Source organism: Dufourea novaeangliae, unplaced genomic scaffold (assembly GCF_001272555.1).
Source record: "Dufourea novaeangliae isolate 0120121106 unplaced genomic scaffold, ASM127255v1 scaffold162, whole genome shotgun sequence".
Lineage (NCBI taxonomy): Eukaryota > Metazoa > Arthropoda > Insecta > Hymenoptera > Halictidae > Dufourea > Dufourea novaeangliae.
In genome coordinates, this window is record NW_015374046.1 from 297425 (window position 1) to 311766 (window position 14342).

Below are 14342 nucleotides of genomic sequence, written 5' to 3' on the forward strand. Positions count from 1 at the left end.
TTTAAACTCCTTTATAACTGATATATTAAAAGGCTATGTATTTGATAAATGGATATTTTGATTCGAAATAATGTTAATTATATTAATTTGAATTATACACAGTCAATTTTTCAACAGATGGCAATATATGTTTTATTTCTACCGCATGATACCGATTAGAACAGTAGCAAAGAAAAAAAAAAGAAAGAAGGATGCTGATACAATTCTAAGATACTTAAATAGAAACTGTAACAACTATGCTTCTGTGGGGTCTGGTTGGCGTACATTTTTTTACGGTAGGCTGTGTTCATAATCTTCTGCGTCGATTTGTTTAATAGTTTTTAGTATTTCATAAACTTTAGCATTTAGTACAATTGAATAAATTGATAAAGCGGAACTATTTATTTCATATCTTACTGAAGAAACTACACAATTCTAATCAAGATTTATCGAGATATATAATTGTAAAAAGTAACAAATAATGTTCTATCTGTAGATAATAACAATGTAAAAAATAGATTACTAGAATATTCAATTTTATACAACTAACATAAATCTTCGATATGTATTTATTAAATTTTCATTAGAGCCTCAAGTTAAAAAGTTGTAAAAAACGACCTTTACTATTTTCTTCGTGATTCCAACCAATTGCAACTTCTTCAATTTTTTTTTACACATCATTTAGTAAACTAATGTTTTTAACTTCACAAAATAACTCAAGTCATTTGGACCAATTTTAAAAAAGTTGTTCCCCGTTTTAAAGGGTGTACGAATAATTTTGACACCGACTGTATGCACAATCGGGTATCCGAAGGGTAATTTTTGTTTACTCGGGTATCTTACGGGTACTCGGATACTTGAGTATCGCATAAAGTAACAGTTCTAGTATACAGGGTGTTATTTTTAACTTGAGCCCCTAAATTATTTCCTCTACTATTGAAAGTAAGAAAAAATGACTAAATAGGATGTACATGGTTTCAAGGCGTGCATCTGATGGTGATAAAATGTTTTTTAATTCTTATAACGTTTATTCACTTCTGCATTCTTCAAATTGAAGCTGATTTCTTCGCCTTCAAGGTCACTCCAAGGTCATGGTGTGTAGGTCATTGAACTGATCTTGACGCCGCCTACCACATCGGGTTATAAAAAATACATGTTAACATGCAAAAAAATACGATGCCCTTGAAAAAATCGTTAAAATGACCTTCACAGGATTTTTTTTATCTACATCAGATGCACACCTTAAAACCATGTACATACATCCTATTTAGTCATTTTTACTTTCAATAGCAGCGGAAATAATTTAGGTGCTCGAGTTAAAATTAACACCCTGTATATAGGTATACTCATTGGCAGTTCATATTTGAAAAGAGGTCAGTTCTGGTGCTCGTATGGCGTGAAGAACGAGTGAAAGAATTGTAAGAGTATTCTCTTCTCGCTATTTAAATTCAGCTCCAGTTGAGGAGTCTTATTGTCTCTTTTAAAACAAGTCACTTGTTCTTCTTTTTACACCATAAGAATTCACAATGCAGCCTATGAAAACAAACATATACGCGGACGGATGAGTAATACCTTATTGGAACATATGATATAATGTCTCTTGCAATACAAAAAATATAGCCCAGTACATAACAAATTGTAAATTTGTTGTACAACAAAGTTCCTGAAAAGGGTATTATAGTACATATGATCATGTTTTATTTGCAGTACGAAATGCATTTGAATCAGCTTACAAAATGACGTTAAGAAGCATATTTAAAAGTTAGAATTTCCTGAATAGGGGAAAATAGGGTAAAATGGTATACCTAATATATTTTTTTGCTAATAAAAATTGCGAGGGCTAAAAAAACGTTAAACTCCACTGCGAGTTTGAAGTTAACCTTGAATTATCAGAAAGTGGAACTCTGTATTTAAGCAAAATATTTGACTACAAGGGAAATAAGATTTTCCAAAAGTGTCGGAATACCCCATTTTGCTCTGTGGATGGACCAAAATTAGGTGCCCATTTAGAGTCATGTAAAATTTAATATAATTACAAAATCTTTATTAACATAAGTTTAATCTCTTATTTTAACATAATCTAACAACAAAGATCACAAATAAATATATCAATAAATATACCTAGAAACTCGAAGGGATCAATATGCATTACACATTCGGTTCATAGAATTTCTTGTCCATAAAGAAATGCTTACTGAACTATTTCATATAAATCAATTATGAACAGCATATTCAGCGTATAAAACGTATATTATATCCTAGAAAGGTTTAATATAATTAAAAAAAAGTTTTGCTTCATTGTTATACTATATGTATAATCACCCTGTGGCCAGTCGTATTACCCGCCCTAATACATCCTGTACATTATAAATTGAAGGATGTACATATATGTACTGTGTACTTATTATGTATAAGAACTATATACCTTGTATCTGTAACGATGAAACATTTATCGTAGCAGAACGTTATACTGAAATTTTCTTGAGTGAAACATAAATAATTAATGCAACGTGTCATGCATATAAATTCGATATAGTGAAGGACGCGATTCCATATAGGAACTGAACCAGTGCCAATGAATATCAAGTACATTGAGCATTAACATTTTTACTATGACACATATCCGATCGGATAATTACTAGTAGATGTGTTGATTCGTCCAACAATTACGTGACAATAATATTGTTCACATTTTTAACAGACAAAGAACAAATATATTTCATTGTATATGTATTAACATTACTATATGTATATTGAATCTATGTAGTTTTAATAAGATTCCTTTATTACAAGAAATGTAATAATAGTAAACTATAAAGAACAATACATACCTTCTATTTACAACAAAACAGTTTATTTTTATTTTAGATTTCAGTATCATGTTTAAATGCGGGAAATGCTGATAACAGCGGCTGGAGTTTCATTCCAAATACACAATACCATATTCAGACGGATGAAGGTCCTGAAAGACATTTTCGTTTTCAAACGTTAAATGGACAATATAGAAAGGAGAAAAGGTTAGTTGATGGGACAGTAATTGGTACAGAAGGCTGGTTAGATCCTCTGGGATACTTACGGCTTAAAGATTACGTCGCTGATAGCAAAGGATTTCGTATATTAAGGTAAAGAAATATGTTATATTTGTATATTAATTTTTCATTTATTTACATTCATGTTAACGATTCCGGACATAATGCAAATGTTTTAAATTAAATGTTATTTTGATTGTACATATTTCTGTGATACTTACGTTATATTTTATTATATTTCTAAGGGATCTTAGGAAATGATAATCAATAATTGATAAGCAGTAAAAATTCTATACCTTTAGAAAGTACGACTTTTTTTAACGATTTGCAAGATAGATAATTTAACTTACTAATTACTTATATATTGTCATTAGATCAAAAATGATATACGTGGGTAAAGGCAAACCTATTTACGATACTATTGTGGAAACGAAAGGAGTACCTCCTCAAACCGGGATTCTTGTGGATTCAACCCGACCGCCCAATCCTTTCAGGTATTGTATTAAATTAGATTAATATTCTAACTGAATGAAATATTTTGCAAAAATACGTTCATATTATTGCAATGTAAATCGTTGTAACACTAAATAAGTTGTTCAGTTTGTTCTCCTTGTACAAAAATACTTTCAATTAACTTTAATTATATGTGCAATCAAATATTCATTAGTTTACAAATACATTTTTCTTCATGTATTATTACAAATGTATACTAATTATGGAAAATCCATTCTGTTTCAGGCATTGGAAAACAAACAATGTTGCTCCATTACTTGAAAATGATATTAATTCTGGCTTTTATGTCACTAGTACAGTCAGACCTCGAATAGATGTTTCTCCTGTATCTGCTTCAAACGAAGCTTATTATAATACGGATCAAGCAAGTTTTTCTTCCGGATTACAAAATGTGAAAAATTATCCACAGCTTCGAAATACTTACTACAATCTTTATCAACGATCCGATAGTAGGGACAATGCACGCTACAAAGACCTAAAGAACACATTCGAATTAGAAACACCTACTTCCCGAAGCAAAGCTGACAAATATCCTCCATACGATGGAACACATAGTACTTCCGACGGATTTCAGTATTATCTACGACGACAGTATCACGAGGAAGAACGAGACTCAACTGGAAGTAATGTTGGTTCTTTCGGTTATATAGATCCATTTGGCATTAGAAGAGTAATTTATTACAAAACAGATTCAAATAGCGGGAATTTTCATCATCTGAAGAATAATAAGTACGTAGGTTTTGCTGGAACACCGTATGATCCTTCGCCAATGCCACCATTGAGGCAGAATAAATAATATCTAAAGTATTAATGTTGACAATCGAATTTGTTAGTAACAAGTAATATGATGAATATTAGTGCCACCATTGAGGCAGAATAAATAATATCTAAAGTATTAAGGTTGACAATCGGATTTGTTAGTAACAAGTAATATGATGAATATAATGAAGAAATTTATAAGACTTTTTTAATTGTTAACTTTAGGTGCCATATTAAGCTACTTTATTATATTTAATACTTCACAAGTATTTAAAGTTTCGAAAATATAGTGAAAATACGTGAAATATCCTGAATCAAGAGTATTAGTTATTTTATATGAATAACTCACAATTTAGTTTCATCAAGGTTAGTTAAAACGCAGTTATATGTAGGTAGCTACCAAAATAATACAGGGAAATTAGGTAATTTTATTACATTTGTTTATACAATGTACTTACATTTCACATTCGAATACCAGTAAGACTACGATATTAAAAAAATTAAGCAATGTGTCTTTTTTTCTAACGATCACGATATAACCTACAACGTACTCTATAATACACACTTTTACAAGTACCAGCCCTATTATAGCATTTATACATTTATAGCACATATGAACAAACAAAACACATGAAAATAACAACATTAATAATATTACATAAGGTTTTCATTTTATTCCTAGCCGATTAAAGCTTTTAATAAATGAACAAGTGCTTATAAACAATATAAACCATCATATAAGAATGTGAATTTACGTACCAACAGCTTCAGTTTAATAATACAGGGTGAGACTCGTAATACGACGATTTCAAATAACTCGTAAGTTATTTGTTGTACGAACAAATTTTTCAAACAAATGTTGCATGCTTTCCTGGTGGGCATACAATGTTCTAATCTTTTTTTTATTAATTTGCTTTTTTATCGAGATATGAGGGTCATCTTCAGTTTTTTAAATGGAATGCCTAATTATTTCTTATCGAATTCGGATAAAGCACGTATAACTTGAATGTTTATTGTAACATCATACAAAATGCATAAAATAATATTTATATTTGCAAGAATGAAAAATATATGTGTATAAAGTTTCTATGGAGTAGCAGTGAAAAAGTGTCAAATATAAATTTTTGGGACTTAGTTTACTAGCTTACAGAATCTGGAGTCAAACTAGGATCTGCTTACTTTATTTACTGTTCTACCAGGTACCAAAGAAAATAAAAATTTATTTAAAATTTATCAAACACTTATGTATAGTGAATTCTAGAGCATATCGTGTGTGCTATAAATGCATAAAATCCGCAGTCTAATCATGACTAATTGTAAGACTTATTATAGTTTGCTATTGCAGCCTACCGTACACATATTATTAGCGCAACACTGCAGTGTTATCATAACAACAGAATGAAAAAATTTAGTTTTGTCTCAGTGAAGTATTTATTTTATTCATAAATAAGTGAATATGTTTTACAGAGAGTGGGGCTCAGGAACGGTAAACTATGAAACGAAAATAACCCAAAAAGAAAAATATTAATTTTAGACTTTCTTTCGACCACCTCTGTACGTCGGATGTGTATAGGTAGAGCTTAATTTTTCGTCCTCCTCACTTTCGGTGTTTTCGATCGTAATTGTCTCGTCGATCTACTTGCTGGTTTAAGGGTTGTTGTTGGAGCTTTTGTGCGGCTTCTCGTGCGTCTGCCTCCTGAAAACAGTTTATTCGATTATTAGGAAATTTATATATTCAGTCGTACCTGGAATTGAGAATGTAAACGTTCAAATAGATGTCTGGTTTATTTTTTCAGTCTCTCAACATGTTACCTAGGGACATCTATAGTTTGTATGTTTTCGAGGAAAACGCTGTGCATAACGACTTGCCCACTTAAATGCGCAGTTCCTACATTTTTGGTCGAACAGTTCGTTAGAATTAAACTATATTGGTACACTCTAAAGAAGAATATTCATCGAGTCGATATATTCTTAGCCTTTAAAAAATGTTTTATATATTAAATTTTATTGAATCCTCTCCAGACTTCTACTGTAACCCTTTTCAGATCGATCAGTTCCTGGAAATTAGGCTCTCTACACTGCCCCGAAATGATCAGTTATTGAGCAGTTACTGTAATCAAATTTGAATTTGAATTGAATATTCGTGTTCACAATAAGTAGAAAAGGCAAGAAATAGTCGGACACATTACCCGAATCTTATCCGTCATTCGTCTCGAAAACAAAGCCCTATCGTCATATATGTATTATTTTATAATATGTGCAAAAATGTTCTTTTAGACATCCGACTTATTTTGTTACAAAGAGTCTTACCTATCCGGTTATAACTCTAGGTTATCCCCCCCTCACATATTTTTGTCTTTGATTAGTGCACTCATAGAAAAACTATTTTCGGCTGTCATATTTTGAAAAACCAGAAAGTTATCTTAGCATAACATTTTGTTTTCCTTAAATCAACCTATTTAATATTCATTTGATATAAACATAAACCAAACTTTCATTATGTTATATACCTGAATGCAAGCGCCCAGATAGCACATGGCGCCTAATGACGCCTTGAAGACGGCTTAAAGGCGCCTTAGACGTAAAATAGTCGTAAAATGGACGTCTCCAAGGCATCGTATGCTATCTGGGCGGTTAGCGGATTACAGGTATCATTCTTAAAAATTTGTCGTAAAATATTGTTAAAAAAGATACTCGTCAAAAAATTCAGGTATCGGTCTATTTAGGCGCAGTTCAGGATCAGGATCGTGTGTTAAAATTGCTCGACTTAGAATGAATAAAAGCATGGAAGAGAAAGACACGAGTTTCTAAAGGCGGAAAAAGGAAAGAGGTAAAGATCGGATAGTTGAAAGAGGAACAAGGAAAAAAGAGGAAAGAGCTCGTAGGTAAAAGGAACATCAGTGGGAGAAAGTAAAAGTCCCGGAGTGGGAAAAAGATAACCCATAGGTCGTACCTCTTGCTGACGAATGCCTGCAAAGATGAGGTCGAGGCCTTTCTGAATCTCCTCACTGACTGGCGGTGGCGTGGGAATATGATCACCGGTTGCGTGAAAGCCAGTCTCGTCAGCTGTGTAGTGAATAGTGATTAGCGTCCCTTCGGGACTCATATATGAGTAGCTTCCTTGTTGGACCAATGCCTCTCCTTGTTCGTCGCCTTCGCCTACCTTCTTGATGTAACCACTCTCTTCAGCGATGATGCTATTTCCCGTTTCATAACTGCGAATAATTTATGCACTTCAAATTTGGAATCGTCTTTGTGTGAGTAAAAACATGCTATTCTCGTCCGATTATTTTCGAGGAAGATATAGGCATTTTTGTCTAATGTAAGGAAAATAATGGTTTGCGTTCGTCTTCAAGTTTTAAATCCATAACCGATTCTAGAGATTGAGCGAAATCTTTCCAAAAAGAAATATCGGTACAGACTCCTCTCGAGTATTGTCTCGAACTCGGGGCCGCGCCAGGACAATAATCTTATAGGGGGAAATGCTTTAGACCCTCGTAAATTCGTTTTCTGTCCGAAGCTGGCACAAAGCGGAGGGCCAACAAAGCATGCGCTTGACAGATTCCACGGCCTCCTTCCCGCCAGTGGTGGGGATAAGACAATAATCCTGTAGCAGAAGCCAGACAATAATCGAGAGGAGTGTGTAACACCATTGCTACTACACTATAATTCAACTAACACAACGACTACTTTTTATTTATTAAAAATATCTAAACTATCTATAATTAAAAAATTATCTAAACATTTGATGTTTGATTCAGAGAATGCTAGCTCGAGAAGTCATAAACAAATACCTAAAATAAACGTTTGTCTTTTATTTAAAGAATAAATTATTACTAACATCAATCAGAACTTATGCAGCGTGTACATAATATTATGTTTTGCGACCTGCTTGTTCACATATTCATAATTTAGCTGTACTCATCGCCTGTATAATAGTGCATAAAATTTTAGAGATCAATGCTTCAATAATATTGCATTGGCAATAAGACGTAAGATCCAGTTTTTAGATTGAGTATCGTACGCAACTATGCAAATGTCATGCAACTACTTACGGAAGATACAACCAAAGTGTGTCGATTGTAAAGTAAGTATTATGCATATAACGTAAACATATTGATACATTAAAGAAAAAACAATATTTGCAAAATAAAGTTATGAGCAGTTACGATATTTTATGAAAAAAGCATTGCCATTAAGTATTGTTACCTTCTTTACATTTTTCGCTTTTTGCATTATGTAAAAGTATAGAGTAATGTTATTTTATAATTAATATTAAATTCAACGAAATGTGTAGAATTTAATGCAATTAATTGCTATTGAATAAAGTTTGATATAACTTATATCAATCGCCGAGATTTGACGCCTTACAGACGTCTATTTTACGGCTATTTTAGGTCTAAGTCGTCTTTAAGCCGTCTTCAAGGCGTCATGTGCTGTCTGGGTCAAGTGTATACAAACCGACTATTAAATAGAATAAACTCTCAATTAGACTCTCAAATATAATAACCCGTCGTGTCAGATGTATTTTACGCATAATACAGAATTTCAATGCTTTATATTTGAAGAAAAACTCCTTCATTATATTATAAGTAAATCAGTGTTGTTTTTAATGCTAAATGCAAATAAAGCATCATTACTTGTTTTTTAATGTGTGTTTCCCTGTTTGATAACGGCTAGACTGAATGTGTAAAACTTGTTATATTATATGCTTTGCATAGATGTATTAATTGATAATTCCTTTGGTCACAATAAAATCTTAAACAAATCTTCTTCCTGTGGTGAAGCAATTCTCACGAGAGATACTTCTTTTAGTCCGTACCTATTTTGTGTAATGAACACATTATAAACGCGATACTAAAAAGAATTAGAATAATAAATATTGCTTGGTGTTTATAATTGCACTTTTGATAAACCGTGATGTCGCGATGTAGTGAACTATTTTTACTCAAAATAATCTTATAAATTCGATGAGTATCAAAGGATAAAGAACAAAAATAAGGCACTAAAAGTGTAATGCAATTAAATATGCAATGCTTCACGGCTAAATTAACTTTCTCAACGTCAGAATTGCATGCAATAACATCCAACTATAATATTAAGAGACTATAATTAATAATTAATACCTCGTTTTGTACGTTCCATCGTGTTCTTGCTGCTTATTCCAATGTAATATTGGAACGGGTGTTGTGCTATGAGGTTTTCTTTCTTCAACTGGGGAATTTTGCCTATCGTTATCGTGATAGGAGCTACGAGCGTTGTAATTTGAATCTTGAGCTGCTGCCAACCCCAAAATTATGGATATCACCTAATGTAATAAAACATTACATCAAACAAAACGTCGTAATGATGTGTGAAATTTATAAATGTAATAATGACTCAATATTGCATGTGTTGTCAATATCTTGTAACTGAATGTGTCATAATTGTATAATGTCGTATAACTGAATCACGGAGATGCTTTGTAATGAAACTAAATTTTAGTAGGGCGGACGACTGAACAACGGTATTTCCATTGTAGCATCCTTCCATGGAGAGGTAGCAAGATGAGTGAAAGTGAGAAGTAAATGCCAACGCAGGTCATTTACTCTTGACCTGCGAGGAGTCTCCGAATTCGTTAATTTAGTTTGTCTCTCTTTCACTTCAGATCACCTAACTGTATGTTATAATAATTACGCAAAATCTAATTAACGATCTACTGATCTGCTGAACGATCTTACTAATCAACATACATTTCAAAAATCAGTTCATTTGCAGAAATAAAAATAGTAATAAATTTCAAGATCTAAACTAATGAGTTATTCAAGAACAATTAATTGTAATCATTGTAGTATTGTATAAAATAATATTACGATCATTATTGCCGAAAAAGAATATGTAATAGGATTATATAGGTACATTACCGCTAATAAGTATTTGCCCCCTCATTGGGGAAAGACACTTTCAATGAATGATCATGACCTTTGCTAGTTTTATGTCGCTTATTATAAAAAATAGTTCTTTTGAAAAGGAAAACCCTTTTTACTAAAGTGAAACAAACGTAGGTGGAAAAATATTAATAAGCCTTACCTAGTGTATGTAAGTCAGTATCACAGTGAATCTACGCTATGGATATCTATATTTATAAATTGTTTTAAAAAAACTACTTCAGTCATAATCACGTTGTTAATAATTTATGAAAATAAAATTTTCGAATATATAATAACATAATAAACAGTATTCGTTAAAGCGTGACGTGACAAATCTGATTGAGGTTCGGTTAAATCGATACATGGTTCCATAAATGTAGTATGAAACTTTCAGCATTATAATTCATATATTGTGTTAAATGCTTTGATACCCCTCAAAAGCTTGCCAGTACGAACTGTATGTGTTACAAATGTATGCAAACCAATTTCTGTGAATTATTCAGACAGTTTTCATTGTTTGAATAGAAGAATGAATGGAATAGTATGCACTGTTACATGAAAAGTAAAATATTAAGAAGTTCTGTTTACACCAATGTCATATACAATTGTCGCGGTACGATATAATGATATAAAAATATGATGTCGTATCACTATATTTATTCCTTAGAAAAGTAATTGAAATTGTTACATCGTAGATTATAATCATTACATCAAAAAACATCATAATAAATAAACATTAGCGTTATTATTTGTTCGCAGCAATGGAACATATAAATAAACAAAATGTAATTTTAAATAAATTCAGAATGTTTCATTACAATTATCATTACGATTTTTATGAAAAATTCTGTTATTGAATAAATTATTTTCCCTTTGTAATAGTAGAGGAAACTAATACATGTATTCGTATATATTGTATAATGCTTACTACATGAATGTAGATATACACAAACATAAGCGAAAATAAATGTCACACAGCCATATAGTAAACAGGGCTGAATATATTTACATAATGATTACTTACGATGCTCTTCATCTTCGAAGAAGGAACTGTTGCACAAAAACGAGACGCAGATTGGGTCCAACCGATTGTAACTCCACTAAAGTAAAGAATTCACCTTTTATACCAACTCTCACTTTATCCCCACTCGGATAGAGATGAGCGACTCAAGACGCGTTGCTATATATGCACGTATACTCGATGATATAATAATCATTGAATGCCCTAACATAGGCGATTGTATCAAATATGGATGATATATAATTGACCATATCTCTTTCCTAGTTACCATTACGAAAAGAAATATTTAAAAAAAAGATTCAATGGTTTAAACAAGATTTCCTTTCTACAGACCAGATGTTTGTGAAATACTCAATTACACAATTTTTTTTAACACAAACATATATATGTTATTTGTAAACAAATCAATTCCTCCGGTTGTTCTGCATAAAAAGATGTTAAGGTATGATGATCGAAAAACGAATAATACATATTTTAAATAAATGTTTTCATTAAAGTAAATGCTCACACGCTTTCTACTTATATTTTAAACACTTCACTCATTGCTTCTTGTTCTCATGATCGAAACAGTGATCAGTAAATATAAAGTCTAAGTATAATTAATTGGGTCTAAGTATAATTATAAGTCTCTGTAAAATTAATTGGGCCTGAAGATATCTTATTTTTTAGATAAGTCGATAGACAAAAAATCAAAAAGACTCAGGCCGAACTAGCATGATGGTCAAAATGTCTGGCTGACATGGAACATCATTCAAGCGTAACACGCCGATTTTGATGAAATTTGGTACAGGGATAATACATTGAAAAATATTTGACACGTCTGACTGCTGATATTCACACCGAGAGCATGAAAGCAACCCTCAAATTGGGGGATGAAAGACACATTCTCCTAAATATGTCGCAAATTAACCGACTATGGAAAAATATTTATTAACAAAAATTGTTTGTTCCATATGATTAAAGATAACTACGTACCAAACCAATTTTTTCAAAATACCAATTTGTTTAAAAAATATATTAGGACCTATGGACCAATATAATAAATACGGATACTTCGAAATCTTTACTTTACAATTTCTAATAAAAAGGGGATTACTATAGTAAAACCGCTAGATGCGCGAGACTGAAACCACAGGAACTTTTAATGTACAAAAACTTCCACCACAAATAGAAAAATCCACTAACGGACAGACCTCTACAAGCAGGTATAGAGGATGTAGCACATAACTAGAATCACTTCGATTACTGCGTAAGTAACGATTTTAGTGAAAAATGTTTTAGATAAAAGTTGAATAGTTCCAAAGGGAATATAAATTGACGTGTTTAGTTTTTTTGTAAGTGGATGCGTAGAAGACATACAGGGTGGATCGCTCGCTGCTAGGGTCAAGAAGCAAGCCTCCTGTTTGGTCGTTTAAGTGGGGAGACTACCGAAGAATACTTGGTGCGAGATATTAGTATTTCTTAACAATTTGTATCTTAATAAATTGCTCCCAATTTGCTCCCTCGGAATCTAAAATTGCCCCCATCGCAAATATTATATTTAATGAGATATTCACAAATTAAAAATCAGAAATTTGTTATCTGCAAAATAGATAGTAAATGGTCTTTTATATAAAAATATTGTGGTACATTTGTATGTAATGTCAGAAGTAATTTTTCCGATTATGGGGTTAAACTTCGAATGTAATTCGTTACAAAGAAAAATTATGGCCGTTCAACGGTGTAATGCGATCCAAACCTGTTGTAATTAGGGTTGCCGCTTCGTAAGGGGTCAACGTTAATACAGGCGTAAATAATGTTACTTATTCTGGGATTCTGCAGTATTGGGTCCATGCATTAAGTCGTCAGAAATAATTTGAGACTAACGACGGTTATTTTGATAGCTTAATTACTGAGATATTGGCATTTTTCTATCACGAGGAATTTTCACTCACCAGTCGGTATGATTTGACTAGCAGTTTGAGCGAATTGCCACGGGTGGCACCACCAGGCTAAAAAATAGTGGTACATATTCCGCGATTAAATGCGATTTTAACAGTGTTCTGGTCGTTTATTGTTATTGTCACTGAAAGGGGATTAATCTACGTTCTTTCAACTACAAATCAAGTGCTTTGTCAAGACAGAGGCTGTCAGCATAACGTTGTAAGAGTTGTCCAAAGTGAACTAAACGGGGGACGCATGACGGGATACAGAGTAAACCGTTGAAAACAATTATGATTTTACCCATGTTCTTGTAATTACTTGTTCCCAGATGCTAGAGTGTACTGGTCTACGTTCTTTAAGCTTCGAATGTAATTCGTTACGAAGAAAAATAATGCCTGTTTATACATATATATATATATATGTATAGCTACCTTCGCCTTTAAAGTCCGCTGTAACATAGAACATGCTGTTACGAAATAAATGCAAAGTTCGCAGCCATTAGCTCAATATTATCTTCGTTTTACAATACTTTACCGAAGACAATACCGATTGCCCGGGCCTCACCACGAGGAGGTTGCTGCGAGTGGAGGCCCAAGGCAGGTAGATGGAATCACAAGTTCTGCATCTATCCACCTTTCACAATAAACCTTATAAATAACTTAAATCTTAATTATCTAATACGATCGGTACTAACATCCCTCGGCGGATGACTTCTTTCTTGAGCCTAAACCTATAAAAAACTAAATTCCCTCGTCGGATGTCTTCGTTCTTCAGCTTAGATTTACTATCTTAACCCTTTCAGACCTGGTGGTCACATTTGTGTAGATGAACTTTCTTACAAAATTTGTTTTTCTTCAAAAAAAAACTATCTAAACAGCCTACTGAGTTAAAATGTGTAATCAAATATTTTTGTTACTCTTAAAAGAAAATTCAGATCTGAAAGGGTTAATACTCCAATAGTGGAGTCCATATTAATCTTAATATATACCGGTATACTATTGAATATAATCTTAATACTCTTAATGCTATTGGTACAAAACAACTTGTACGAAACGCTAATATACCGAGTATTTATTCGAAAGATAAAGGGAGGGTATATATACTACGTATACCTACTCTCAGAAGGTGAGTACGTATATTCAGAGAGATCGTTGTCTCAGTATGAAAAAGGATGGACTCGACTGTCGCGTTCACGTGTCTGTTTCCTTT

General features: G+C 32.4%; 2 protein-coding genes across 2 annotated transcripts; one reads left to right on the plus strand and one right to left on the minus strand.

Annotated features, from left to right (window-relative positions):
- Positions 1-236: 236 nt before the first annotated feature.
- LOC107189644 lies at positions 237-4317 on the plus strand. Its single transcript, XM_015578227.1, has 4 exons — positions 237-275; positions 2848-3101; positions 3383-3502; positions 3747-4317. Exons 1-4 carry the CDS (start codon positions 237-239, stop codon positions 4315-4317), a joined length of 984 nt encoding a protein of 327 aa, XP_015433713.1.
- Positions 4318-5877: 1560 nt separating this feature from the next.
- LOC107189754 (endocuticle structural glycoprotein ABD-4) lies at positions 5878-11225 on the minus strand. Its single transcript, XM_015578367.1, has 4 exons — positions 11214-11225; positions 9407-9588; positions 7234-7495; positions 5878-5976 (listed from the first exon to the last, which is right to left on the minus strand). Exons 1-4 carry the CDS (start codon positions 11223-11225, stop codon positions 5878-5880), a joined length of 555 nt encoding a protein of 184 aa, XP_015433853.1.
- Between the last annotated feature and the right edge of the window lie 3117 nt (positions 11226-14342).

What these genes read in the sequence shown, in the direction of transcription:
- LOC107189644 (XM_015578227.1), top strand. Translation starts at nt 237, where the DNA reads ATGCTTCTGTGGGGTCTGGTTGGCGTACATTTTTTTACG. An exon ending in TTGGCGTACATTTTTTTACG is followed by an intron (nt 276 to 2,847) that starts GTAGGCTGTGTT and finishes TTTTTATTTTAG; the next exon opens with ATTTCAGTATCATGTTTAAA. An exon ending in AAAGGATTTCGTATATTAAG is followed by an intron (nt 3,102 to 3,382) that starts GTAAAGAAATAT and finishes TATTGTCATTAG; the next exon opens with ATCAAAAATGATATACGTGG.
- LOC107189754 (XM_015578367.1), bottom strand. An exon ending in GATGGAACGTACAAAACGAG is followed by an intron (nt 7,496 to 9,406) that starts GTATTAATTATT and finishes AATTATTCGCAG; the next exon opens with TTATGAAACGGGAAATAGCA. An exon ending in CAGGCATTCGTCAGCAAGAG is followed by an intron (nt 5,977 to 7,233) that starts GTACGACCTATG and finishes AACTGTTTTCAG; the next exon opens with GAGGCAGACGCACGAGAAGC.